Source organism: Prunus mume, linkage group LG7 (genome assembly GCF_029339155.1).
Source record: "Prunus mume cultivar Tortuosa linkage group LG7, ASM2933915v1, whole genome shotgun sequence".
Classification (NCBI taxonomy): Eukaryota; Viridiplantae; Streptophyta; class Magnoliopsida; order Rosales; family Rosaceae; genus Prunus; species Prunus mume.
Window position 1 is genome coordinate 9,381,788 of NC_142704.1, and position 26,511 is coordinate 9,408,298.

Here is a 26,511-nt window from a genome sequence, read left to right on the forward strand (position 1 = left end):
CCCGAAGAGGAGAGGACGGAAAAAACAAAAGAACAAAGGAAGAAAATTACGAAAAATAACCTCTGGACAAACCGGCTGAAAGCAAAGTAAGCTCTCAATAGCCTCTGAACTCAGTCAGAACTGGTCATCCCTGAGTTCATATTTACACACAGAGAATGCCATGATTTGCATGAGCTACCAAAAATATCGAGGCATCCTTCATATTATTCTTTTTGTTTCTTCCTCTGCCTGCCTATGCTTCACTTGTGGTTTTCAAAAGCAAAAATCGCCTACTACTTCCTACTAATCACTTCATCTGTTCATCACCACAACGTTTATATTTCTGGAACTTTCTCGTACTCGTACTTGTACCACTCTCTGATTCCTGATCACTTAACTTCCTCTTAACTTCACCTGTTAATCACTTCACTGTGGTGAGTGAAGACCAGCAAGTTTCTTTTGCACCACACTGTTAAAAATTACAAAGGATTGTTTACACACACACACGTATATATATATATACCGAGAAATAGGGAAAAAGAAGTTAATCTGGTCAGTATCAAATACCGCTGCTTCTGCTTTGCTTCACTCAAGATTATGAAGATCAAGAAGATTCGTGCATATCATAATTTTTCCGCATCAAGAACACCCTGAATGGATAAGAAAACCAGTCAACTGAGTGATGGAAAACAAACTAACATAAATAGATTTGGGTCCGTCACTTTAGATCTCAACCTTAATGATCATAATTGCTGACTCCTTGTGCAAACCCTCATTATACTCCTTACAAGCAAAACTCTGTAATGCAAAATGTTTCCAGTTACTTCATGTTGAGAGAGAGAGAGGTATAAAGCAAATATAAAGAATGAGAGACAGACTTGAAGACAATTAGGGCAGCCTCCATGTTCTGAGCAGCGGCAAGATGTAAGAAGTTCCAAAGCAGCAATTAAGAGCTCCATGAAAATTGGCTGAACCTGTTACATGTCCCAATATATTCATTTCAACAGAGAGTCACCATGGATATTGCTGTCCTGAGGTCAGAATCCTCTTCGGAAACCAAACCAGGGCATCAAAGTGAAACTATTATCAGATATATTAAAGGGCCGCCTAGCATCCTATAGGTTTCCTCATATGGTAGAACATAGAGTAATCAAAGAACACAGCATTAAGAAGATGACCTTTTTGTAAAAGGTGAAAATAAATAAAACCAAGCTTTCTTCAGCAAATGTAATGATACTTCAGTTTTCACCTGTACAGAGACACCACTTCCTCCGGGATGCCGGTCATATAATAGAATCCTTTCCGGGTAATAGCGGGTGTATTCAGTGTTTATACACTCTGGAGCCAAGTCTGATAAGTTGCATATTATTCGTCTGCATGCAGAAACATCATAATGCAGTCAGTCGCACACAACCATTGGAATCATAACAAACATGCTTCAAATTCTTAAGAGAATCCGACTAGGGAGGGAGCGAGTAAATCAAAATGTAAACCATGCATGCAATGCAATACACCGGCTTTGAAAAATGCAACTGCACAAATTTACTGAAAAATGCAAAGCTGAGGGAGACTGTTATATGAAAATCACAAGTATAAGGGACTCACAAAGGCACAACGTTTAGAACAACATGTGATGCAGCATGCAGCCCTGCTCGGAAATCAAGGTCTTTCATAATTACAGCTTCTTTTACTGATTGTGGAACAGGAACCCAAACTGCCTGCTTTGATGAAAAGATGAAACAGATTATATAGACAAAAAGAGAAGACAAACAACAATTCAAGGTTAATCATAGAACCAACCAATGAAAATCTAGGTTGCACAGACACCCTAATATTCTGGGGCATGCAATGTCCGACCTGCGAACAGACACGAGATGCAATGGATACAGCACAATACGTGTCCATTGAGGAGACACATTTGACACAGCGGAGACATGGGAAGGACGCAGTCAGGACACATTTGGAAGGGGCTGGGAGAGGAGGGGGGCTCAGTCCATTACTTTTTCTTTCTTTTCTCTTCTACTCTTCTAGCTACCTTTGTGACCTCGAAATTTGAAATGGGTTTGTACTTTATAGATTAAAAATTGTAGTGCACGGTGTGTAGGGTTACTTGGGTATTTGAATGGGTTGAGTTCAGGTTCAGATTGCTGAAATTGCAAGGTTGAGTTGGGTATTTGAATGGGTACAGCAGTTTGAATGGGTTGATGAGCTGATTTGTTAATTATAATAATATATTATTATAATTTCCATGTCATTACTGTATCAATGTTCTAGTATATTACTGTATCAATGTCTTAGTTTTTGGAAATGTGCCGTGTCCTCATGTCATTCCATATTGGGTTCCGTGTCTCTGACGATATTAATATCTACTCTGATTTACCTGTGACTCATAAGAATATTTAGGAAGTACATGGTCAACTTTTTCCATTATCTCATTGCTTCCTCTAGATACACGATGGTACCCTAACCATGTAGTTGTTACTTTGCAAGGATCTGCTCGGGCTGTTGTTCTTGAGAACTGGATGTTGGAGAGCTGAGGCCGATAAGCCTACAACAGAAAATTAACTCATGCAAGTTACGGAAATGCATTGAGGAAAAGGCATTGCAAGCAAAAGTTTAAGAATCTGACATACATATTTACTGCCCATGACATGAATATCTGTGCAATCACGGCTTTTTGTGTAATACTTCAAATCAGCCACATAGCACGAAGCAATCTTACGTGATAAATCTAAGCTTGTGACCAGATACGTCTTTCCTTGGTTCATATAAACAGCACCTTCATATACCTGGATTAAACGTATGAGGAAAAATGATCTAAAGTAAATTCATAAAGAGATAAATGGGGAAAAACTCCAAACAATAGTGTACAAAGTATTTCATAGGTTTCCAACAAGGTAAGGTAGAAAATGTATTATAGATGTGCATTAGAATTTTACCTGAAAAAAAGCCCTGCTTTCCTCAATCTCTTCAAGGATATCTTTCTTTTGCTGGTCTATAACTTTGTATCTCTCAGTTTCTATTGATCGTATACTAACTGAATGTGAAGGCATTTTCTACAACAACAAAAATATATTTCACAGAAAAAGATTATGTTAGAAACCAAAAGGTCGTGGTTGTTCAAATATACAGAATCCTGTACAGAGCAAACAACGGCATGCTGCAAGAGAAAAAATTATAAACCAAAGAACAGTAGAATTAAACTCAGACAATGCGAAGAAATAATGTACCTCGCACCCAATATAGTTCCAAAACTTAGCAGAAGAATTACATAATGAATCATAACTCAAATATCCTCTATTTTTAAGAGACACTATGGCACTGTCTAAACCAGAACCGAAAAACTTCTCGTCATAAGACAAACTCAGTGGATGTTCGTGAGCAGCACAAACCAACTGCTGTGCAAGAACCTACAAGGAATAAGGTATCAAGAAGCATAAAATCAATATTGCCAATTTGCTAGACACAAGTTAGACACGGATAAATGAAAGGAATATAAGAAAATTTAAAACCTGTTGGTTCTTAGCGTCAACATGACAGCACTCAATTGGGCTTCCAAAAAGTTTCTTTGGATATTTCATGAAATATTGATCAAGAGGCCCTTCAAAAGCAACATACACAGCAAGAGAAGGTCTATCTCTCCTCCCGGCTCTGCCAGCTTGTTGCCACAAGCTTCAGACATGCATAGAAGAGGAGGGAAAAAATAATATAAAACAACAAATATACTCCATTAAAACAATTTGAGCAATAAGTTAAAGCACTGGTGGGAACAGGATTAACTGGAAGCCTACCTAGAAATGCTACCAGGAAAACCTAAATGAAGAGTTACATCAATGTGTCCAACATCAATACCCAATTCAAGGGCATTTGTTGCAGCAATGCCACAAAGCTTTCCATCAAAAAAATCACTCTCTATTCTTCTCCTGTTCTGCTCCACCAGTCAAGCAAATGCTGTCAGAAGGCTGTTCAAACTAAACAAGACATTAACAGGATATATACATTGATTGTCAGTAACAAAGTTGCACAGACTACGAAACAGAAGAAAGTACTATCACATAAATACATCACATACTCTCTTTTACTTTGTATCTTTATTATAAATGGGGTGAGAGAGAGAGAGAGAGAGAGAGAAACAATAATGTCTATCAGCTTCAATGAGGCATAATAATTTCGAACTTTTAAGTAAACAGAGGAATAATCTAGATAATAGCTGACTCCCCCTATTGATTGCAGTCTATGATTGTGAATATTCAGAGCACAAAAAACCTAACGGTTCAACAATCTAAATTTCAACCAAAAAGAAGTAACCACTCCAAGGTTCTCTTCCACAAAGACAGCATTTCAATTGACAGAAATAAATGTAGGGCAAATAGCTCACTAACCTGAGCAATGTAACCAGCACGATAAGCACATATAGAGTCTACCAGATGGGGAGCTGTCTGCTGAAGAATTTCACGCCTAGCACAATAATATTTATTCATTTCATCATTTAACTCTCCATAACACCAGATAAATAAAAAAGCCTGAGGCGAAAAATGCCATAAATCATGTCATGTAGAATTGGAGTACTGAACTCCACAAAATCGATGATACTTACGTATAGCACAACACAAGTTCACAAAGCTTGCGTGTTTTGCAGAAAGCAATGCAGCGTAGTCCATGCTGTACCATTTCAGCAAAGAGGCATGAAATATCCAAAATCGGGCTGCAAAGATAATTTCAGCCTCAGTTATTGAGGTTACAAAACAACAAAAAGAAAACTGCAAATAATTTTCCTGGAAAATAATGAAAACAGAAGTCAAGTACCAGAACTATATGGCAGTAGGTGTGTATAGCATGGTATGGTCAAACGAAACTTAACACTAGTTCAGTATGGAGTACACTACATGTATTTCTAACAGGAGCTATAAGAGCCATGTAGTTATTGGTAGAAACCAAGCTAGTCAAACTGCCCTTGTGAAGACAGCTTGGTGGTAAATCCACCAACTGCTGAGGGGCCATCTTACATGTTCAAGCAATTTCCTGGGAAAAGAAGACGGGTAAAGAAAAAGAGATTCAAACTGTGGTCTCCAGAGGTGAGAAAACCACATCAGAAAAACTTGTCAAGCTATTTTTATCGTTAACCCGGATTTAATATGACCTCTAAACCAAAATCATAATTATTAAAACAATATTCTCATTCTCCACTGCTATATACATGTGACAAGCTGTTACCTTGAACTTTTGAAGTTGGCACTTTCATCAGAAGATTTACCATTTTCCATAATATTATTGGGATTCTTCACCACCTGTAATGATGAAACATCAAGATTTAGAAAACTAACAGATGATTTTATCACAATGTTATTGGGCACCATAACAGTTACAGAACACCAACGGTTTCTTGATCCACAAAAGGATTCCAAAGGATGAAGAGCTTTCTAGCAGCAGGACTTCCATCATTCTTAATCAGCTCTAAAGTTGGTAAACTTGCAAGTTCCTGAAGAATCAGAATAGTCATCCTTATAATTTATATATAATTAGCATCAGAAAAAGAAACCAAGATAATTAACAAACTGATAACTTGTATCAGCAACATAACAATGCAATGCCACCAAGTGACACAAATGCGGGTGTGCATCACAGAAGTCAACCAGGATATTTAAATGTCTTCCCAACACCCCAAAACTGGAGCCAGTTGAGCTTCCTTACCAAACACCCAAGTCATGTGCTGGTCAAAGTGATATAGTTCTAAATAGGAGCAAAGTCAGTTAGTAGACCACCTCCTCCTTGCTCTTTTCTTTCACTCACTAAATCAGGCTAATCTAAAATGCATGGCCCTCTACATTCCACAAAAATCATAGCACCAAAAATATTTTTGGTGTTAAAAAAATAAAGATAGAGTGGGGAAAGTACCAGATGAAAGTCTTAAAATAAGAACCATGAAAGCCAAAATTTGTAAAACACAACAGAGGATTAATCTGTAATTATAATTAACAAATCTTACCATACAATGGTCGTGAGGATTTGCCGAAGTTGCAGTTGAAAACACAAAAGAAGGATCACTTCCATACACTGCAAATAGAAACAAACAGGTATTGAATTTTCAATTTGAATGGAAGAATCCAATAGTGAACAATCTCATCCTTTGCAAACTCTAAGGGAAAGATCTTACCATGTGAGCAGAGCCGTCGAAGTCTCCTTAAGATAAAAGCAGTATGACATCCAAATGCTCCCTTATAAATATGTGCCTCATCAATGACTATAAACCTAAAGAATTAAATATGAAGTAAATCTCTGTATAATTAATGTAATAAATATACTAATAATAACGACATATTGCTCAAACAACCAGTTCAAATTTACATCATAAGATAAGACACCAAAAGAATTCAAATATAAAAAATGGCATGCAAACACACACGCTCACACAACTATGGATGAGTCACCTAGTGACAGAAACTATTCATGACAGTCCAAGAGACAATACCTAATATTTTCCAAAATCCGCGCAAATCGTCTATGGTGTGGTAGGATTGATACATGCAACATATCTGGATTCGTGATTAGCTGCATTTAAGCAGATAAAGAAGTCCATCATAAACTTAGAAGAGGATTCAAGCTAGGAAAACTGTCAACAATCATCATTTAACCAAATACCAATCTAGAATTATGGCGCAGCCATGTCCTCTCCTCCTGAGTAGTATCACCATCATATACACCAATGTTTAAGCTACCATCAAATCCTTTGGTCATAGCCAACAAAGATCTTAGTTGATCTTGAGCTAAAGCCTGTGTGCATAAACAATTGGGAATTATGTAAAACTTATTTGTTATCAAAAGCAATTCCAAGGATAATGATTTTCACATTCATAAATATGCAAACACATATGCAACAAACCTTCGTTGGAAATATGTATAGAGCACATGATGAAGAACTCTGCGACAGAACTTCTAAGACAGGCAAATTATAGCAAAGAGATTTCCCACTGGATGTCATTGTTGCCACAACAACATTCTTCCCAGAAAGTGAGGCTTGTATTGACTCTGCCTATAAATATCATGAAAAAGAAAAGAAAAAGCTAAAACACATTCAACAATTGGTGTTCTTCAGGAAGATGGTGCCCCGTAGCCTCGAAAACATCCATACCTGATGGCTATATAGTTGCGTGATTCCAATACTGTGAAGTGCAGATCTCATATTTTCAGATAGTTCATGTGGAACTTCTACATAAACAGGTCTCCGAGCACCAATGTCTTCAACATGCACTACCTGCATCCACAGTTTCATGGTGCTGTGGTTAGCAGAACTTGCCATGCACTTACTGCTAGAAACATGACAGCATGCCAGACCCACATATATTTTAATTTGAAAACTATACATTTTTGGTTTGTTATATAGATATTATGCAACTAGGTCCAAAGAAGCTACGGTTGTGTATTTCACTTTTTCATTTTCCCACATCAAACATAAGGTTATGGAAAAAGTGTAGGGAAAACCTGCCCTTTCGCACCAATGCCTTTTCTAAGATGCTCAACCATCTCCTCTGGTAGCAATGAATCTGTACCCTAATGAGACAAAATGGTTCAACAAAAGTGTCATTTCTTAGAGCATCCAAAACAGCATTTTAAGGATTACAAGATAGTGATAGTTCCAACGAGGCATAACAAAAAAAATTAACGTTAATTAATCAAGGATCTGATATCACTCTGTTCTCCAGGTAGAAATCCTATATGAGGTGTTACTTGAAAAATTAAGGTTATTTATGAGTCAAAACATTTTACATTCACTATCCCATTAGTAGGCGGTTAAAGAACATCATACAATAATTACAGCTCATTTTCTGCATATGAAGCAACTTCTATTCTACAAGTATGAATGCCAATGGATACTGGGCAAAATAGAATCTCCTCTCGCCCTTACTGGATGAAGGCAATACCAGTCATGTGCCAGTAAATTTACTGAGTAATAAACAGAAAAAGTAAAAGGGAACAAGTATGAAGAATCCACAATTCAATATCACCCAGAAACCATGAAAACATAGGGACAGTAATACAAAAGAGTTACTTATGGAAGTTGAGACAAGGAGACATCATACATCGCACGGCATTGAGATTGATTACATCACTAAAACTTGTCAACTTTTAACAGGTTAATTAGATGCTATTGAATTGATATCACCTCCATTGTATTTTATCCTTTCTGTAGAGTATGAAGCATGAACTTGCAAATTATGAGAAATATGCGAAAACACAAAAATGAACTGAATAAAGTTGAGGATGAAGATGTACATGGCATTGATGAGTTCTTGAAGCGGCAGAGTGTTTTCGGTCAAAATTATTTGAAGCTGCAGGGGTTATCCTTGATTGTTTTGCTTCATTTCCTCTTGCAGCAGTGTCACATTCCTTCACAGATATAAGCAAGTCTTCCAAGGAAAAATCCCTGGAAATCTCATTTCCAGTTTTAAACTGCATGAAAATCCAGATCAACTAGAAGTCCATAATGACTATATGTGTAGAAGAGAAAAATTTGATGCTTGACTGCTTGATTATCGAAGTGTGTTTCATTAACATTATATTCCTAGTAGCAGTCTGACAAACAAAACTACCCAGCGAGCAATGACAATAAAATGGTTCCACATTGTCGAACGACTCCCATGATTATATTGGATCATCTAGGAATCAAGAGATTATATTCCTACTAGTATGATAAAATTTTGTAAAACCTGGCATTTAAATAAGTGACGAAATGCAAGATTGAGGCAGAGAGATTATATTCATAATCAAGATGCGCATTTTGTTTGCTTGTAAAGTGGAATAGCATTTAAAGAAAAAAAAATTAAATGATCAATATATCAGGACGTTTCTGTTAGCCTGAAAGAGATGTAACTACAACAATAAATGCTCATTAGAGAGAGAGAGAGAGAGAGAGAGAGAGAGAGAGCATTAGACACACCAATAACCACTCTATAGCCTTCCACAAATTACTTTTGAAAGAACTTTCTCGTATCTTCAATACACTGACAATCATTGGTACATCCATCTGTTTGCAACCTAACAACCAGAGCATGATGTCAACGTAAACAAAATTGTCCAGTTAAAAGCTCATGCATTTTAGATTAACTCTGGAAATGGGAAAAAAGAATATGCATATCTTCCACAATACCATGTTTACGATTATCCTCTGTTGAACAATTGATGATAACAATCGCATTACCAGAACTTGTCTCTTCCGCATTCTTATTTACAAAACGTACTACCTGCATCACCAAAAACCCGAATGCCAAAGATTATACTTCACACGGACAAAAGTTTCTTGTAACCATACTTACATCCCTCAGTGTGTTCAAACGCTGATATAAATTACCTTTGGAGAAATAACTGAAAGATTCTTTATGTCCTTCAAACCAAGTTCAACTCCAAATTTCGGAAGCTGGCCCAGCGCTTGCTCCAAAAGAATTGAGGTTGTTCTCTCCTGCCGTGATTGAATAAATGCAGAAAAAGTGTTTAAGAATGCAAATGCCTTCATGATTATCTTCAACCACGGTGGACACAAGCATGAACTACCATTGCTTTTAGGCAGTCCCGTGCCAAAGCCCTGGCGCCTTAAATGAACTCTTCTCCCCAACATGCAGTCCCCATTATAGGGATCGGACAAACAACTCACTGACGCCAAAACCTCAACGAACCTTGTAAAGTTATGTTCATCAAGGACATTCTTGCTTCTTCTACTACACCGCAATATATCCAACATAATGTCATCAGAATCAAGACCCTTTTTGCGCTTTGCTCCAGAAGAGCAACAAGTAGCAGTTTCATTCATTGCTTCCGTTCTATCTCCAAGATTGAAACTTCCAATAATAGGCTCCATTGGGGTTTGATAACTTGAATTGTCCCCTAAAGACGACAAGTCTTGCATCATATCAGACCACGCGGAATCGGCAAAGTTTGATATGCTGGAGCTTTTATCAGAGCCATTCAATGAAGCTTTAGATTGATCAGATTTCTGGGTCTGATTATTATTCGGCTCCTTCTTAGAAAACGGGACAAGCACTAGAAATTCGTCAGGCTTAATGTTGAGGCTACCTATCTTACTCTGCAAACCCAACTTACCACCCTGAGACACCAAACAGCATAAAATTAAGCAAACCAAACCAAACCAAACTAATAATATGAGAGAAGGAAATAGTTGCCTTGAAAAAGAGGTGAAAATTGAGAGAGCGAGTGGCGGGAGGGAAGGAACGCTTGAGAAGGCGCTTGAAGTTTTCAATGGTGTCGTTGACGGAGACTGAAACAGTACTTGATTCTCCGACTAGTGTACGGACCTGGATTTGTCTCTCGTTTTCTGCCATCTTCTTCCTTCTCAACTTCTCTCTCACTATAATTTCCAATCCAAATGAAGGGGAGGGTTTGGTTTGGCGGGGAATTATTCACTGATTCTCAGTCTCTCACTGCAGTTATATTTCATTAATGCTTTGAAATCCGTTGGGTTCAAATTTGGGATCGGTAATATGAGTTTTTCTATTTAAATCCGTGCTCTTTTTTTTAAATCAAATACTTAAATCATTAAGTTATTAAGTTTTATTATTGTGTAAAAAGGTAAAAAAAATGTCATCCAACTTTATATTTAATCCTCATACATCTATACACACACGTCACACACCTCACCACTCTTCACATTAAGTTTTAGAAAAACACAAATTCCTCTACACTAGCCCGATTACTCTTCTCTTTCAATCCAAGAAATCTACTACACTCTCATCTTCTCTTCACAAACTCTAAATACAGTATGCAAATAGTTGCTTGTGGGTCGTCAATTGAATTTAACGACAGTGTTTTTAAGTAATGTGAGGTTGAGGTGAACTTAGAGTGGTTATGAGCAAGATAGCGGGGTGTGGGTTGTGAGGTTGATAAGTTTTTTAATATATTTTTTTCTGTTAAGTGTGTATTTAGGGGTAGTTTGGAAAGATAGTGGGTTTTTCTTAGAAATTGTAAAATTTTGAATTAAATTAGGGTGAACAAAGAGAAGTGTGGGATTTAAATAAATAAAAACTCTATTTATTTTAACAATGAGACCTAATACAAGTAGTGAATATGTGGTATCTTCAGTTACCAGCTGTAAGGATTTCCATTTTGAGATTAAGATGGAAAATTTCACTAGGTAGATCTTGTTACTGTGGAAAAGTTTAGAGATAAGCCGTTGAGTGCATTTTTGTTGTTTATGGAACTTAAGAAATTTGAGGCACGTCTAGTATTTTCTTGTCATGGAGGAGGTGCACTCTTGGATGATTATATCAGCAAGTGTTTTTCCAATACTTATCATTAGTTGATAGTAGAGTCATATGCCATCACTCATGAGATAGTCGTAGCATTCTCTATAGTTTAAGTGCTCAACCAACTTACAATAATATATTTCCAACTGCCGGTTCCTTGGAAATTCTTCCTGTGGTAGCTTCACTGGTTTGATTCGAAACTGTATTCTATTCATGATATGTACCTACCTACTAGTTTCACATAGGAACAGGCTGTAATAGTATACTTTTCTACTCGATGTATATTCTTTGGGTTTTAAACCGAATCCCCAACTTTTCACTGTGGAGGGAAGTAAGCTTAGCATGATGTTTCTGTGTCTAAGTCTTGTCACAATATTTTGGGATGAGATCATTAACTAACAAAAAATTAACAGATTGGCTAGCTGTTGTAGCATGTTCATCAGCCATCATAGGATTACTCCATGATTCAAAACATTACTGCCAATGGATTTGGTACTCGATCGCTATATGCGTACTGGCATTATACTCACAATAGCCAATGTATGTTTGAGAAGTAAACATACCTCATCCCATCATAGGGTTGCAAATATATATGGTTTCCTTTGATTTCTCAAATGCAATAGCAGATCTTAAGAAAATTTCAGTTGCCGATCTGCACAGAAATCTTTTCCGTCTAACATCTGGGAGAATAAGAAAAAGATTGTCCGATAGAAGGATGAGGAAATCAGTGATGATGGTGGCTGTGGTGGTGAAGGATTGTTTTGCGGGGGACTCTTGGACTACCAGGACTCAAAGACGACAAAAATGAAAGAAAAAAGTGGGAAAATTATAAAAGATGATAAAAATACAAAATGATGTAATTAAAAAATATTATGTGGCAATTGACATGTAATGCCATATCACATGCCACATAGGTTGGTAAATAAAAGTTAGTAACAAAATTGGTGCCTGTAGCATTATTGATTTGTTTTCATTTACCATGTTTGGAAACATAACTGACTAATTACTCATTATGGGTTTAGCACTGTAACTCCCTTCCCTTGGTCATGCTGCTCCTTTTTTCAATTTCAAATGGTCATTTGCCTCTTCTTGTCATTCAAGTGCCTCTCTCTCTCTCTCTCTCTCTCTCTCTCTCTCTCTCTGTGAACTGTTAAAATTAAGTAGCAAACTCAAAATGTGCAGCACGCCATGGACAATGACAAGGCTAGTGAGATGGCGTGTGAAGGACTGGGCTTCATGTTTCTTGGCTTGCAGGTTTTCTTTAGGTAAGCAAATTAATCCATATAGCAACTTATTCATGATGAACTAGCTAGTAGTTTATAGTATCACAGAAATATCAGGCCCTGTAAATTAAAACTGTTATTAATTATTTGATCCTATATAGTATATTTCAAATTGGGTAATGCTTGTTTTTCTTTTTGTCTGTTTAAATAGATGATGAAGCAGCTGATAGATGTTGTCCTGCAACCCCCCAACTGCCAATAAGAAACATGGCTTTCGATATGCAGGATGACAGCAGATGCAATGATACAAATAGGAAAAAGATGTCGAGGCACAAAAAATGTAGCCGAGAACGACGATTAAGCCACAGTTCGAAACAGGTTAAAGGCACTTGCCCAGTTGAAAGTAGGAGTTCCAATAGCTCAAGATGCAGGCCACATTTTTCAGACGAAGAATTTATAGTATTCTGCTTTAAAGAAGATGGAGCATTCGACGTCGTGAAAAATGGCAAACCGGAAGCCGCCAGTAGTATAGACTGCACGTCAAGAAACTCACCAAGGCCTGTGAATCGCAAGGTTAGTGACAGTGTTGTATATTTCTTGAACATGTTGAATTATAAAATTAAGACAAAGCCCCCCAAGAAAAAAAGGAAAAGAAGGTTAATTTGATTAGTAGTGGTTTGCTTTTGTTTGATCAAAACAGCTTAATTATGGCGAGGATACAAAAAGAGCTGAAAGGTGTAGCAATCAGGAGAGGTTGACTGGAAAAGCATATGATATTTACCCTACAACAAATGATGGAAAATGTATCATCTTTGACCAAAAGGTAGAGGGTCTTTAGATTTCTAAGGTTAAGATATCTTCTTTTAGAACAATATGCATGTTAGCTAGCTCACAACACGTCTTAAAAAATGGTGTACCAAAAAGTATACATTCATAATAACTTGTACCACATATTCTTTTTTTAAAATGTAATTCTTTTGCTAAGGATGAGGAAGAAGAAGAGGAGAATTACTTGGGTACAGAACCACCTCCTGGTAGCATTGCTGAGGATTGTAGGATGGTGTCCGTTGAATCAAGTGATTCTAATCAATCCGACGGCAGCACAGGCTCTTTTGCTTTCCCAGTGTACGTTCGAACAATTAATTAATTCATGATAATGATATTACTTCCTGGGTGTATTATTTCTTAAGAAGTTGGTAAAAACAATGCAATGCAGGTTGGGTTTGGAGTGGACGGGCAGTCCCGTGCAAATGCCAAAGTCAGAAGCTCTGGAATTAAGAAAGCACAAGGCTCGCTGTATAGGCTTTCAGTTTCAGTGCTGTAGATTCTGAAAGTTGCAATGCATTGCTTTCTCATTTTTCCCCCACGATATTGGATTAAGCATAACCAAATTACTGTGTCTTCTAGTCGAAGCAATAAAAAGGTCATAGTGGTTTGTACATTCATGCTTGTTACTTTCAAACATACTTAGCTTCCAATTGATTGGGATTAATCGTTTTAATTGCGGATTAAGCAATATCGCTTTTCGTTTGGTGGTCATTTGCTGATGCATAACTTTTCAATGTGAAAGTATGATATCCTTGCGTTTTCAGAAAAGCAACATTCTGCCATGAACTTTCAGATCTAAGATATTGATAAACAATGTTTATAACTCAATTCCTGTAAGGAAGGAGGCTGAGAGAGAAAGCAAAGGGCATATTGAAGATAACAATAAATGTTTGACCATGGGAGAAATTAGATACTATTATCAACAACCATTTCCATAGTCTATTTATCCTAAAAGAAAAAGGAAACGAATCACATTTCACATAGCCCAGCAAAACACGAGGAATGAAATATAAATATACAACAATCAACAACAATTCATGGATACTACCACACTGCAAAACTAGTCAAACCTAGTGGAGCTAGCATGAGAATTCTTCAGTAAGGGTTTGTTAATTCTCCACTTTTGGTTTAGAGAACCAATGATTGAAGATGTAACCTTGCACTGGCTGCAGCAGCAATAGATTTTTCATCTCGCTTTTCTTTTGCAGCGGCAACAGCAGTGACGTAAGCTTTTCTAGCTTCTTCCATTTTCCGCATCTGCATCTCGTCCAAATCATCCTGTTCATTAAAGCATGGATCTTTCAGCTACAAGGAATAAAGCAGCCAACAAGTGGATATACATACATAAACAAACTCTTCTCGACACATTATATCCCACGCAATAGTACAACCTTGGGCTCAACAAATTGTTCTTTATTGTCTTTCCAGCTTGCTTTTACACACACACAGACGCTTTGTCACCAACACACAATAACCAAGTAAACAGATACTTGAAAAATTAATAGCAATGATACAAGAATATGATTGCAAGAACAGAGGTGTCTCAAGCAATTAGTTAATATAAAATACGTGACACAACCGACCCAAAAAAAAAAAATGAAATAAACAACCATATCCAAGGGAGGGAGTTATGAACTTACGATATGAGGAAGATGATCCACAGTGCACGGTGAAATATCATAATCTTCACCGTATACAATGGCATCCGCTTTCATCAAGCCTTCAAATAGGAACATAAACGATGAAATCTGTCCTTGCAAGGAGTCTAGCTCCTCTTGAAGCTTCTCCACTTTCCTGTTAGATGTCATTGCTTCCCACTGTAACTTTTCCAAAGCAGCTTGCTTATCTGCAAGCTTAATCTGTGAAAAAGGACATACGTCGATAACAGTATGATTCACAGTAAGCATTGTGTGTGCGTATGAGAGAGAGAGAGAGAGAGAGAGAGCAAAATAAAGTTTATAAACAGGACTCTGCTCCATTTTAGGCAAGTTGCTACTTTAACACAGATTTTGTTTGTATGCTACATTAACAAAGGGAACGTTTCACACAATCTTGCCTTTGTACCCTCTAGAACCCAATGAAGCAACTCCAAAATCTAGATTGACTACTGTCATTAGGCCTCACAAGGAAATAAAATATCATAAGAAATCCCTAATCGTCTTCAAGGCACTGAGTGATGCACGCTTACCTTTGCATCAGAGAGTTGTAGCTTAGCAGCCTTGATTAACGCATCCTTTTCTGAAACTTGGTGCTTCATTTCATCAAGTTTTGCTTGAATAGCTTTCATTTGGTCCTTTGATATCTCCGATGACTTTAAAAGTTCCTCCTTCTCTGATACTTTTCTTTGTAGATCATCCACTTGTACCCTTAATGCATCCAACTCTTCTTGCTCCGCTGAAGTTCTTGAGGAAAAATTAGAAAAGATGTCAGAATCAGGGTTATTGCTAGCATTCGTGCTGGGGTCCTTGTCTCCATGATCCCTCTTCTTTCTTATGGGAATGGATTGAGCTGGATTCCTCCCTTTTTGTTCAGTTACCTTCAGCAGATAAGAGGAGAGGAATATTAGGTATACAGAAGGGCCCTTCACAGAAAAATCGAAGTAACGAAAAGCAACAAAATCAAAACGACATTGTTAGGTATACAAAGTGAGAGCTTAAGAACCAAAGTAAAATCCCAAGGTTATGATGTAGTAGCAACAATTCCAATTTCCAATGGTGATTGATAATGAAAATTCGTCATCAATAATCCCCTTAATCCAAGAAACCTCTTTAGATTTTACACAAGTTCAATCATCTGTTGCATTACTGGTTGACTAATAAAAGGGAAATTCAAAAGAAACAAAACAATAAGGAAAGAAAATTATTTGAGTCCTCGGAAAAGAGAAAACCACTGGAGCATTCACAGACATCAAATTCTTCCAAGGACAACAAATAGTAGTTCCACACCCCACCAATTTGGGTATACTATCATGCTGAGTGCTATCATGACACTTTATACTACAATTGTATTTACTGCATTTAATGCTTAAAAAAATGTATATTAACATTAGCTTCATCTTTCGACCAAAAAAACAAACATTAGCTTCATCACTTAAAAAAAAACCGCATAAGTATTCATAAATAACAGTTGATTAATCCAAAATTAGCAAGCTAGCAAAAGCATATAAAATTCTTACTTTTTTGGATAAGGATTCTCTAGAAGGTGTCTTGGTGTAGGTCACCGAACCACGCCGCGTGAACGAACTGCTTGCTTTCCGATCCTAAAATAGTTTGCTATGAATTTTGTGAGTAAAAGAAGGAAAAAGATCCTTAATTGAAAATACCAATTTCATTTTCTCCAATCGCAATCGGAAACACATAAAGTAACAATTTTTAAATTTACTCAATTCATCCCACGTCAGCCATTAACGCTTATTTTCCCCATTTGCTCGGGAACAAGACACAATCAAAAGAAAAGGCCAGAGAGCTGACAATTTACACTTCGAGAGAGAGAGAGCTTACGATGAGGGATTGAACGAGAGGGACGATCTCGACGAGGTCTTTGAAGAGGACGCGATCGACATTGCTGTTGTGGGTGGTGGTGGTGGAAGAATGCGCGAGTGAGGACTGAGTTGGGGACGAGTTGGCATCCCCTGAAAGCCACGATTTTAGGTCCTGGCCAAAATTACTTGAATTATCTTGCGATTGCAGAAAATTCTGTGCCTCGTACATCCTCTTCTTCTCCAATTTATCTTCTTTTTCGAAAATCAAATTTGAAAAGTTAAGTCGCAGAGAGAGCCGGACAGGGGAAGAGAGAGAGAGAGAGTGGCACAGTCGCGGACTATGTTTTCAAAATCACTTCTTTTCAGACAATCGATTTTTCAACGAATATTGATTTTACCAAAATGCCCTTATCATTTAATTGGGGATTCAAAATCTCAAAATGCTCCATGTATGAGAAAAAATATATAAAAAGATAAAAAGGATTGGTTTATTTTTATTTTTCAGTCATTCTTTTCTTTGTTTTTTTTCGAATTCTAAAAATAAAAATTAAATACAATTGTATTGTTTATGTCTAAGCTTCATCTATATCTACATCAAGTAGTTAGCCAAGTGTTCAGTTAGATGCAGCTGAAAGTTGGATGGAAGATCAGCCTTCTTGGCTACCATCTCTCCTCCTCCTACCTGTTTGTAAATGAAGTTAATCTTGCCATAAAAAATATTTGCACATTGGGAATGTTTTCTCTTTCAATAATTTTTTGCTGTTAGTTTTTCTGGTAATGTCATCTGCAGAAGATTGCTATTAAATTGGAAATTCAATGCAGTCTTTTTAAGTTGCAACTGCTTTTAATTTTTTAGTTAACCCATAAGCAACTGCTTGGTTCCTAGAAAACCCAAGGAAAAGGAGGAGGAGTAAGTGGCAGATAGTAAATTGCACTTCTATGGAGTAAAAATAATGAAACCCAAGGACAGATGGACTGTTCCAAAAAGAAAAGAAAAAGAAGATGCCAATGAGACATAACCAAGAAGATTTGTGTTGGCAAAGTGATGACAGTTCAGTTACTAAAGCATCAGTACCTGTTTCATGGGTTTTTAATGCTTTGAACTGTCCTTTTATTATCATGTTCTTTTGGGAACTCTGTCTGTTAGGTTCCTCTAAATGCTTTATATATGACATTGACACTCAACAATCTGAATACTGGCATTTCATGATCTTCATGTCTACTATCTGCAGGACAGAAGGGGACAATCAAGAACTTGCTTCATGTTCTCCTGGACTGACAGAGAGGTAGTTCTCATCTACTTATAACCTTATATCTGTCAACTGGAATTTCTTTAACTTTTTTTTACTTTTATTGAAAACTAAAGTGGGCATCAAAACATGGATAATTTGTTTGAGTGATCTTCTGGTTTTTCACTTCTGTTGGATTTAAAAGATTTGGATCTTAATGTATCTAAAGTCAAATCCTTAACTTTAGTTAGTAGGATCTTTTCCAAATATAATTCTTTAATAATCACAGGAAAGATGTATAATATATTAACAGGTGTGATCAAAAGTTGCTAGGTAGGAGAAATAGCTTTCACAGCTACAAAGAATGATTGAGGAAAACACCTGGAAATGTAAACCTCTTCTAATTTGTAATTAAATATATGTCTCAAAGTAAGTAGTGGCTCAAAACTTGGATTATAAACCTTGGAGATAGAGAAATCATGGTACAAAATGATATTCTGGGTTGTCATTCTTTATCCTCTCCTACTCATGTTTCCTTTACTTCCACATCTTGACCATAAAAAGTTGAAAGTAGAAAATTGAATCATGGTTTTTTTTTTTTTTTTTTTGGTAATTAAATGAATGTCTTAACCAAAAAGGAAGGCAACATAACAAGAAAAGATTGACAGAAGAAATTTGAATCATGGTTATGGGATGTTCACCTAACCTAATATAACCAAAATTCACAAATTCCCATGTGCCAGGTAGTGCTTATGTGGGAATCTTTGATTGGGGTTGCTATTATAGAAGTTTTCAAATTTAAAAGTTTTCTGCATTTGTTCCTGGTAAAAACTTTCCAAATTATGCCTTTCATCTCCCAAATGTATTTGATGGAAGGAGTTTGTGGTTAAAACAAGAGTTTTCAATCCAATCTGCAGTTGAGCCGTTTACCTCAGTTTCTTTATTCCATCTGTTATGAGCATTCACGTTTTGCAGGGCTGATCCCATTTTTGCTTGTCAAAGACAGGAAGACTGAAAGATATGCTAACCTTGTAAGCCAGAAGTTCTGCTTTTCTCTTATTTTTCGTTTGAATAAAAGGTATTTCGTTTCTAACTTCTATCTTAATAATTTTTGCTTGTTCATATAAGCCATAAATTTCTCTAGTATTACGTACCAAAAAAATTGGTTTTTCTCTCTTGTTCTTTGTCAGGATTTGTACAAGCCCTTTAACAGTTGCTATGGTTAGTTTATGCTTTTTGTTACCGTTTTCCCAATTACCTCCACTTTCCTCATCGGTTACCAGAATTTTGTAGAGTTCATGTTTCTTGACTAATATTCAATGTGGATTTACACAACATAAGTTTTAATTAAAGAAAGAGCTTCTTAATTGCTCAAAGTTTGTTTTCCTGATCTTTAATTTGCTGAAACAAAACCCTGGCTCTAAAGTATGCTTCTGTAAATGCAGGTCACCTTCGGATCGGAAATATCTGGATTGTTTGGAAACCAGTAGAGAATCTGTTGAAATGGTGGAGTATTCTGTTTCAGCTGAACGAGCGGACCCTCCATAATGACATGCACCTGCCAGGTGAGTAGCAATAGCTGCAATACTAGATGCTTGACCATTTCTAAGTAACATTTTTTCAGTCTAGGTAGTTTCAATCTATATGCACGAAAATGAAATCGGGTTCAAATTACAAGGATAAAATTTTGATTTCCTTCCAACCCAAGTATACCCTGAAGTTTTGTGTCTGAACCTTCTTTCATTTCTTTGCCATTGAATTAAACTAATGCATGTTGCTCCAAATTATGTGTTGTATTCTTGCACGCTGTGTCTAACCTTTTTGTAATATGGAACTTAATCTGAGGTGGAAAAAAAACAATAATTCACTTGACACTTATTCTCCACCAAGGCAGAACAGTTTTGAGGTTAATCATTTATTGGCATTACTGAGCAGGATGTCTGTTTTTGACATGGGAAGCATCATATTGTAACACTCATCAAAGGACTAATACCGAACCTTCTTGTAAGTTATAACCAGCACCCAAGAGGGCTCTGTGTGCAGGCAAAAGTGAACACTCAATTATATATTGCTCAATTTTTTTTATGTTACAGATAAAGCCGTTAATTGCATTAAATTAAACTAGACCAGTCTCATTGTTTTCCATTACTAGTAGCTTTCTTTTGTATCGATTACCAGGCAAATAGCGAATCCATGGATGACCATTCAACTGCGGTCTTCAAGCCTGTTTACAAGTCCTTCAAGTTCAAATTTTCTGAAGCCAGAAAAGGGTTGAAGGTAGAAAAGAATACCGGTTTGAAAGATAATAATGTATTCATTTCCAATTTGAAAAGTGAAGACAGTGAGGTGGTTTCAAATCAACATCCAGATGATAGCCGGAATATGCATGCTGTAAGGAACGCCTCGAGAGCAAGTGGTTACATGGATTGGAAGGATTCTGTGGATGGAAATGGCCAACATATCCCACATTATACTTGTACTTGCAGTGACAAGGAGGAGAGTAGGGAAAGAAAGGTTGGCATGGACAATGAATTGCCAGAGCTGGTTGCTTTCCTTCAAGAGAGCAGTAATTACCAGTGTTTTAAGGACATTTGCATTGACAAGGAAGTGCCATCTCAGGAAAAATATTTGGTAGAAAACTGTGAGCTGGACCACAGTCGTATCGCTTGCATACTTGACTCTGATCTGGACAGCAGCAGTGAATCAATTGGAGAAACTCTGGACTCGGAGTCTTCCGCTTCAACTGAGCATGACTGTGACAAGGATGTAAGCGAGCAGTGTGGTTCCAAGAACTCGAAGACTGAAGATGACAAATATTTTGGAGAAAGTGATGATCATTCAACCAAGAAGACCGTATCTGAAACACTGCTTATAGTTAGACAGGTAAGTCACCAATTATTTCTTTGCTAGAATAAATCCCCTTTAACATTGAAATCTTATTTATTGCATCTTTTTTCTTTTTTCTTTTTTTAATTCCCGAGCCTCCCCACTGGCCCTGGTAAGCTGATGCTCATGAAATAGGGATGGAATTTTTGCAGCAGGACAATGCTTTTTCCATCCTGTCTTAAATAATTGGATGAGATGATGCCACCGAGGATAATTAACATAATATTAGCGTTAAGAGCCAATATCAGATGGCAAATCCTACCAACCAGTTGGATTTAATCTCACGCTTTTGGTAATCAATGAAAGCTTTGGATGGTGTTTGCTTCACTATCACATTTTCATCATTCTCTAGATTTGCAAACTCCCAGTGCAGATTGGAAAATATCTTAGGCATACTTGCAGAGTTGAATTCTTTGGTTTGGTTTTTATTTATATTTCACATTCTGTAGGGTCCAAATAACGCAGTGCTGGCAAACTCAATGGTATTATCCAAAAGTCAGGCAATTGATGACGAGAGCCGCACAAGCAAGGCCTCTGTACGAAGTGACCTGGACGATGCAAGCAGTCTTGGCGAACTCAATGGTATAATCACCATAGATGATGGGAGAGAGGAAGTTACACAAAGTGCAGAGTGCCATCCTCCGGACATAGGAAACATGTTCAGGCCTGATTCGTCCGAAGATGGGATGTCAGCATCTGAACCTTGTTCAGGCCTTTTAGCACTCTCAGGAGGAATACCAAGTTACGGTAGCATATCTTTTCGGTCAAATAGCAGCACAACTAGCTCCCAGTCTTTTGCTTTTCCCATGTAACCTCACTAACCCTACTACTACTGCTTGCTCTTATTTTCTGAGTTGTAACATGTGGATCATAGTTTTTAACTTTTACATGATGGGCAGATTATCCTCGGAATGGAATGGCAGCCCGGCAAGAATGGGGAAAGCTGACCCGAGACAATTACAGAGACACCACCGCCATTGGGTGATGCGTTTTCTCTGCTGTAAATTCTGAATGTCATATATCTACTTCAATCTTTTTGGCTTGTAAATTAGTTAAGCTTTATGCCATGCCTTACAGATTATACACAAACACATGTTCTGATTTATACAATAACATCATAGTAGTAATAAATTTAATCCATTTAATATTTTGTATTTAGTAAGTAGAGGCCTTGCTGGACATGTGATGAGTTTAGTTCAGATGGTCCTATTGGCATTTGCTTACATGATTTGAAGAGAAATTAAGGTTGTCGTCTGAGCATCATTCTGGCAACGTTAACCTAACTGAGTTACTCTGAGAGAGAGAGAGAAAGAGAGAGAGATCAACATTGAACAAAACTTTAGAATTGATAATTGAATATGATTAAACGCATACTTGATGCAGTGGGCCAAAACCCCTTTAGTTTGTAGTACCAATTCTGCTAGGGCAACTAGCTAGGTTTAATCCTTAATGGCTTCTTTTGAGAATCATTTAACCAATTCCAATACCAGACATTTTGCCCCAACTTTCTGTACCCTCAAATTCTTAAATAGCCAAGCTCCATTGTCAAAGGCTAAAAATGTTTGGTTAAAACTAGAAAGTCCTGAATAGGGCAAACATACATAATGGTGCACTCCAAGTAGGGAAGTCAAGAAGATCGATCGGTCACAAACCAAAGGCCCACAACGATGATAACCATCTGCCCAACTGTGAGAGGGTTCCAACTTCAAACGTGAAGTCAAAATCCATGGGGGCAGACAGCGCAGCATGGTCCATAGCCCATTGAAGTCTTTAATGGCAATTCTTTATGGCAAAACCCATAGGCAAGAAGAAGGGAGCATATTCCGTCTTCAACAAGTCACATCTTGATCATCTGGCCTAAAGTCATGGTGGTTTGCCTTGCCCATCAGCCAATGCTTGCTTGGACCAGGCCAGTTTGCACATGCATAGCAAGCAATGTCGCTCATCCCATCTCATCTCATAATCTATGAGGAATTCGAACTTGGGTGTTAGGGTTTGTTTACTACCTTGATTAAATGGTCTAACCAACGCATGTGTTAAACAATTAGGCTTAAACATTCAAAAATCACTAGATAAAAATTTATGAATAGAAGAAAGGTTTCAAATAATCGCCAATGCGATGTGATGAAAAGGTCAACGAGATTTCAATGTCTAGCCATTAAGAAGACGTAGAAACAACAACAACAACAAAAAATTGATGGCAAAAAGATGAGACTTAGGTTCAGTGAGAACCAGTCATCCAATCAGATACTATCCAAAACCTAATTGTACGTAGACTACCAAAATGAATAGCTTCATCATGAAAGCTAACTAATAGATACTTTGTTAATTGGTTTTCCATCTTTATCAGCCCTTTGAAGTTCGAAGAAGTAGTCAGATTAGGATGTCCAAAGGTGCACTTTTCAGCTTCAATTCGACCCCAAAAAAACTTGCTCTTATTATGACAAACAGGAGAGCGACCTAAGCTTTGTTAGTTTAATATGATTGACAACGTGCTTTAGTTAGCCTAACCAAGACATTAAAAAGTGAACTCCGCTGCGCTGGTTGTGTTGTTGTGAGAGTGAGAGTGGGATTTCAATTCAATCATTCGTTTTCATTTGTAACTTGCTTGAGGCACACGGACCACCGAATCCGTGACTCGTGTCACAGAGTCATAGGCCACTTCTGCACTTGCCATTTGGACCCCACTCCACTCACTAACTACTAGAAACAGTATACCCCTTTTTTTTAACCAGTCCGCACCAACCCACCCAACCCAAAAAAATGCCGGTCCCACCAGCACATAGTATCCACGTCGTCATCATCAACTGATCATCCCCCCACCACCATCTTCTTCACACACGAACATGCACATGTTGGTATGTCTATCTAACCCCAACCCAACTACAACTCCATCCAGCACTGATCATCACTTGTCATTGACACCATGAATAATAAGACAACAGTAGAGAGGAGGGAGAAGAAATACTTCTCTATTTTCATTTCATTGTTCCGTCTCTTTCCTTGTCTAATACGTTATATATAATAGAATAATAGAATAATAGAATAATAGAATAATAGTAGAATAAGAATAGAATAATAGAGAACTGAGATAATGAAACGGGGGTATGAAATGATAGTTCCGCCAGACGAAGAGGAAGAGGAAGAGGAAGAGGAAGAGCAGAGCCAGGACAAACCGACCTTCCTCAGCGCCTGGCCCATCATGCAAGCCCCACGTGGCCGCTGCCATTATCATCCATGCCCCCACTCCTCAACTACGCCACGTGGACTCATAATCGCGCATGGGACTGCTTCCGGATCCACCTGCGCCCCCACCACCCAATTCCTAACCGACCCTCCCCAGCAAGCAGTACCGCGCACTGCCGCCACACCCTCTTCCTCCGTACACGCTCCCCACAACACAAAAAAAGATAATAAAAAATATCTGAGCTTAATGACTTCACTGTTAATCATACAACAATGACGTGGCACAGCGTGCTTAAATATGAATCAATTAAGCGTGATTAGTTAGCAATTAACTAACCACACATGAGTTAAGAAAACAGAAGAAGTGATCATTCATAAGCCAAACAGTGAAGACACTATAATATTTCTCTCTCTATATATTTGATTCATCGAAGGCCAGATACCAAAAGAACCCCCAAAAAGAAAAAAAAACAAGATTAAAAATGAAAACTAACATGAAGGTTAGTTGCAAGCAAACCCACCCAAAAAAACAAAAACAGCTTCCAAATCATCACATTAATTAAACCCCCCAAAAGAAAAAATTATATGAAATTTACATACATACAAGAGCAGAGCAGTGATATATATATTCATAATTTTATAAAAACTCCTCTCAAATTCCAATTTCTTTTGAGATTCTCCATTTTTTTATAAAGGGAATGGATGGTTAATTAGAGTGAGAGATTTTTACGGGAGGTAGAGCGTAGGGTGGTCTTGATCAGTCCATTGACTCTGACTCCAATATGCTTGATCAACGGTGTTAGGAAGATCAAACAAACCTTGATCCCCTGAACCCGCTTGCCAATCTAACGATCCAAATACTCCTCCTCCTCCGCCGTTGGATCTGCCATGGAACACTGATAAATCCACCTGACCCGTCTGATCCATCAATCCCCCACTCAATTCCTGCATCTTCAATTCCTCGCTCTGGTTCTGCTGACCCCATTGATTCTGATGATGCCCTTGCGCTTGCTGATTCACCCTAAACGGCGAAACCGAAGCATCGGTGCCGCCGATGTTACCGAAACCAAACGGCAAGTCGTTGGACGACGTGATCAAGCTCGTGAAGCTTCCAATCTCCGAGAACATTCCGTTCATCTCCGTACTCTGCTCAAGCAACGCTGCCGCAGCACCGGGCTCGAAGCCACCGCTTTGAGAACCGAAGAATTTCGACTCCTGACGATGAATATTACTCAACAGGTTGGAAGCCGAGCCAGTCGAAGACGGAGCTGAAACCGCCTCCGTGGCCGTCGCGGCGGCTGCGGCTGCGGTGGTGGTGTTGGTGAGGCTAGAGCTCTCGCTGCTCGAATGAGAGCTGGCTTTGTGCTGATCAGTAGCACTGTTCGGCTGCGGCGGCGATGGCGGCGGCGATGAGGAGGACGAGGATTTGGGCTTGGAGCGTTTGGTTTTGCGGCAGCCGCCACCAACGGGGACGTTGCGGAGGACGCCGCCTTTGGTCCAGTAGCGGCGGCAGGACTTACAGAAGTGGCGGGGCTGAGAGAGGTTGTAGTTGTTGTAGTAGCAGAACTTGGTGTTGAGAGAGTCGCACCTTGGGCACTTCAAGGCCTGCTGGTTCAGGTGGTGGTGGGGCCTCAGCCGCCGATCTCCTCCTCCTCCTCCTCCCCCTGAGCCTGCGAAGAACCTCGCTCCTCCCACTGAATGAATGTCTTGCATTTCAAGTACTAAATGTAATGTAGAATTGGATTATATACCCACTCGAGTTTTCTTATAAATTTGATGAATTGCTGAATTTTCCGGGAAAATTCACTTCTCCTGCGCACACTCTCTGTCTGTTTTTCAGCAGTTGTTCTGTGTGTAATGCAAAGGGGGAGAGAGAGAGAGAGAGAGAGAGAGATGTGTGTGTTTTGGGGGAAGAGGAGAAGTCGGAGAATTGGAAAGGAAGAATAAGTTGTGAGCTTCAAACACCGACAAATATCCCCCGCACATATCTTCCAAACTCTTTTTATTTTATCTAAAATTACCAAATTCGCCCTACGACACACGCAAATGACAGTATGACACTGACCAATGTTTTATAGTGCATGAAAAGACGCCAATACCCTCCTGAATAATATCCCAAGCGCTGTTGCTGAAATTGAACTAGAGCTTGAAGAGGTTTCGTTCATACTTTGGTTGGGCCAGGGAGGGAGGACCCGGGACGGACGATCGTGGGAGAGGAATAAGATCGAGCCGTTGGTGGAGGACGCGTGGACGGGTGAGATGGGGGAAGTGAGATGGTCGCTTTGTCGGCCACCCTTATTTTATCGGCTGAGACATAAGTGGTGGAAAGCGCGCCACGTTGCTAATTGTTACTGGTGAGTTGTCGAAAGTACGTGGAGGTTACTGTGTGATGTATCTGACGTGATGTTGTCTGTGTACAGACACTTGAGTGTTGGGTTGTCTAGTGT

The 26,511-nt window shown here is 38.3% G+C and overlaps 5 protein-coding genes across 19 annotated transcripts; 2 read left to right on the plus strand and 3 right to left on the minus strand.

Moving 5' to 3' along the window:
- Positions 1-21: 21 nt before the first annotated feature.
- Positions 22-10,447, minus strand: LOC103338655 (UBQ, helicase-c and DEAD-like helicase domain-containing protein). Of its 4 annotated transcripts, none has more exons than XR_016122051.1 (28): positions 10,152-10,447; positions 9,326-10,075; positions 9,125-9,218; positions 8,915-9,012; positions 8,251-8,427; positions 7,459-7,527; positions 7,109-7,231; positions 6,860-7,009; positions 6,619-6,750; positions 6,449-6,528; positions 6,134-6,228; positions 5,966-6,033; positions 5,357-5,458; positions 5,194-5,267; positions 4,577-4,684; positions 4,362-4,437; positions 3,771-3,907; positions 3,492-3,651; positions 3,210-3,389; positions 2,919-3,035; positions 2,613-2,768; positions 2,360-2,527; positions 1,585-1,697; positions 1,229-1,352; positions 858-953; positions 715-777; positions 547-629; positions 22-393 (listed from the first exon to the last, which is right to left on the minus strand). XR_016122051.1 is itself a non-coding variant. In XM_089041555.1 (27 exons), the coding sequence occupies exons 1-27, from the start codon at positions 10,308-10,310 to the stop codon at positions 603-605; spliced, it is 3,696 nt and encodes a 1,231-aa protein (XP_088897681.1). In that variant the 5' UTR covers positions 10,311-10,446; the 3' UTR covers positions 22-602. The 4 variants fall into 4 exon arrangements, 1 of the variants encoding a protein (XP_088897681.1); XR_016122050.1 differs by having other exon boundaries at positions 503-629; XR_016122049.1 differs by having other exon boundaries at positions 22-448; positions 10,152-10,446.
- Positions 10,448-12,305: 1,858 nt separating this feature from the next.
- On the plus strand, positions 12,306-14,017 carry BASL (breaking of asymmetry in the stomatal lineage). The gene is made up of 5 exons (XM_089041030.1): positions 12,306-12,496; positions 12,666-13,027; positions 13,155-13,277; positions 13,440-13,579; positions 13,671-14,017. The coding sequence occupies exons 1-5, from the start codon at positions 12,406-12,408 to the stop codon at positions 13,783-13,785; spliced, it is 831 nt and encodes a 276-aa protein (XP_088897156.1). The 5' UTR covers positions 12,306-12,405; the 3' UTR covers positions 13,786-14,017.
- A 119-nt stretch (positions 14,018-14,136) lies between these two features.
- MPB2C (movement protein binding protein 2C) lies at positions 14,137-17,138 on the minus strand. Its single transcript, XM_008241851.2, has 5 exons — positions 16,783-17,138; positions 16,458-16,541; positions 15,471-15,818; positions 14,923-15,141; positions 14,137-14,560 (listed from the first exon to the last, which is right to left on the minus strand). Exons 1-5 carry the CDS (start codon positions 16,990-16,992, stop codon positions 14,411-14,413), a joined length of 1,011 nt encoding a protein of 336 aa, XP_008240073.2. The 5' UTR covers positions 16,993-17,138; the 3' UTR covers positions 14,137-14,410.
- A 263-nt stretch (positions 17,139-17,401) lies between these two features.
- Positions 17,402-22,018, plus strand: LOC103338653 (uncharacterized). Of its 12 annotated transcripts, none has more exons than XM_089041021.1 (7): positions 17,402-18,049; positions 18,968-19,070; positions 19,183-19,213; positions 19,438-19,557; positions 20,171-20,875; positions 21,328-21,686; positions 21,778-22,018. In XM_089041021.1, exons 4-7 carry the CDS (start codon positions 19,540-19,542, stop codon positions 21,887-21,889), a joined length of 1,194 nt encoding a protein of 397 aa, XP_088897147.1. In that variant the 5' UTR covers positions 17,402-18,049; positions 18,968-19,070; positions 19,183-19,213; positions 19,438-19,539; the 3' UTR covers positions 21,890-22,018. The 12 variants fall into 12 exon arrangements, with proteins under 12 accessions (XP_088897147.1, XP_088897150.1, XP_088897145.1 ...); XM_089041024.1 differs by having other exon boundaries at positions 18,995-19,070; XM_089041026.1 differs by lacking the exon at positions 19,183-19,213 and adding an exon at positions 19,928-19,996 and having other exon boundaries at positions 17,405-18,049.
- Positions 22,019-24,451: 2,433 nt separating this feature from the next.
- On the minus strand, positions 24,452-26,039 carry OBP4 (OBF binding protein 4). The gene has a single exon (XM_089041444.1). It carries the CDS (start codon positions 25,775-25,777, stop codon positions 24,791-24,793), a length of 987 nt encoding a protein of 328 aa, XP_088897570.1. The 5' UTR covers positions 25,778-26,039; the 3' UTR covers positions 24,452-24,790.
- Positions 26,040-26,511: the final 472 nt, after the last annotated feature.

What these genes read in the sequence shown, in the direction of transcription:
- LOC103338655 (XM_089041555.1), bottom strand. Translation starts at nt 10,310, where the DNA reads ATGGCAGAAAACGAGAGACAAATCCAGGTCCGTACACTAGTCGGAGAA. An exon ending in TTGACGCTAAGAACCAACAG is followed by an intron (nt 3,390 to 3,491) that starts GTTTTAAATTTT and finishes TATTCCTTGTAG; the next exon opens with GTTCTTGCACAGCAGTTGGT. An exon ending in AAAGCAGGGCTTTTTTTCAG is followed by an intron (nt 2,769 to 2,918) that starts GTAAAATTCTAA and finishes CGTTTAATCCAG; the next exon opens with GTATATGAAGGTGCTGTTTA.
- BASL (XM_089041030.1), top strand. Translation starts at nt 12,406, where the DNA reads ATGTGCAGCACGCCATGGACAATGACAAGGCTAGTGAGATGGCGTGTG. An exon ending in CAAGGCCTGTGAATCGCAAG is followed by an intron (nt 13,028 to 13,154) that starts GTTAGTGACAGT and finishes TGATCAAAACAG; the next exon opens with CTTAATTATGGCGAGGATAC. An exon ending in GGCTCTTTTGCTTTCCCAGT is followed by an intron (nt 13,580 to 13,670) that starts GTACGTTCGAAC and finishes AATGCAATGCAG; the next exon opens with GTTGGGTTTGGAGTGGACGG.
- MPB2C (XM_008241851.2), bottom strand. Translation starts at nt 16,992, where the DNA reads ATGTACGAGGCACAGAATTTTCTGCAATCGCAAGATAATTCAAGTAAT. An exon ending in CTCTCGTTCAATCCCTCATC is followed by an intron (nt 16,542 to 16,782) that starts GTAAGCTCTCTC and finishes AAACTATTTTAG; the next exon opens with GATCGGAAAGCAAGCAGTTC. An exon ending in GAGAATCCTTATCCAAAAAA is followed by an intron (nt 15,819 to 16,457) that starts GTAAGAATTTTA and finishes TATCTGCTGAAG; the next exon opens with GTAACTGAACAAAAAGGGAG.
- LOC103338653 (XM_089041021.1), top strand. An exon ending in CACTGCTTATAGTTAGACAG is followed by an intron (nt 20,876 to 21,327) that starts GTAAGTCACCAA and finishes CACATTCTGTAG; the next exon opens with GGTCCAAATAACGCAGTGCT. An exon ending in CAGTCTTTTGCTTTTCCCAT is followed by an intron (nt 21,687 to 21,777) that starts GTAACCTCACTA and finishes CATGATGGGCAG; the next exon opens with ATTATCCTCGGAATGGAATG.
- OBP4 (XM_089041444.1), bottom strand. Translation starts at nt 25,777, where the DNA reads ATGCAAGACATTCATTCAGTGGGAGGAGCGAGGTTCTTCGCAGGCTCA.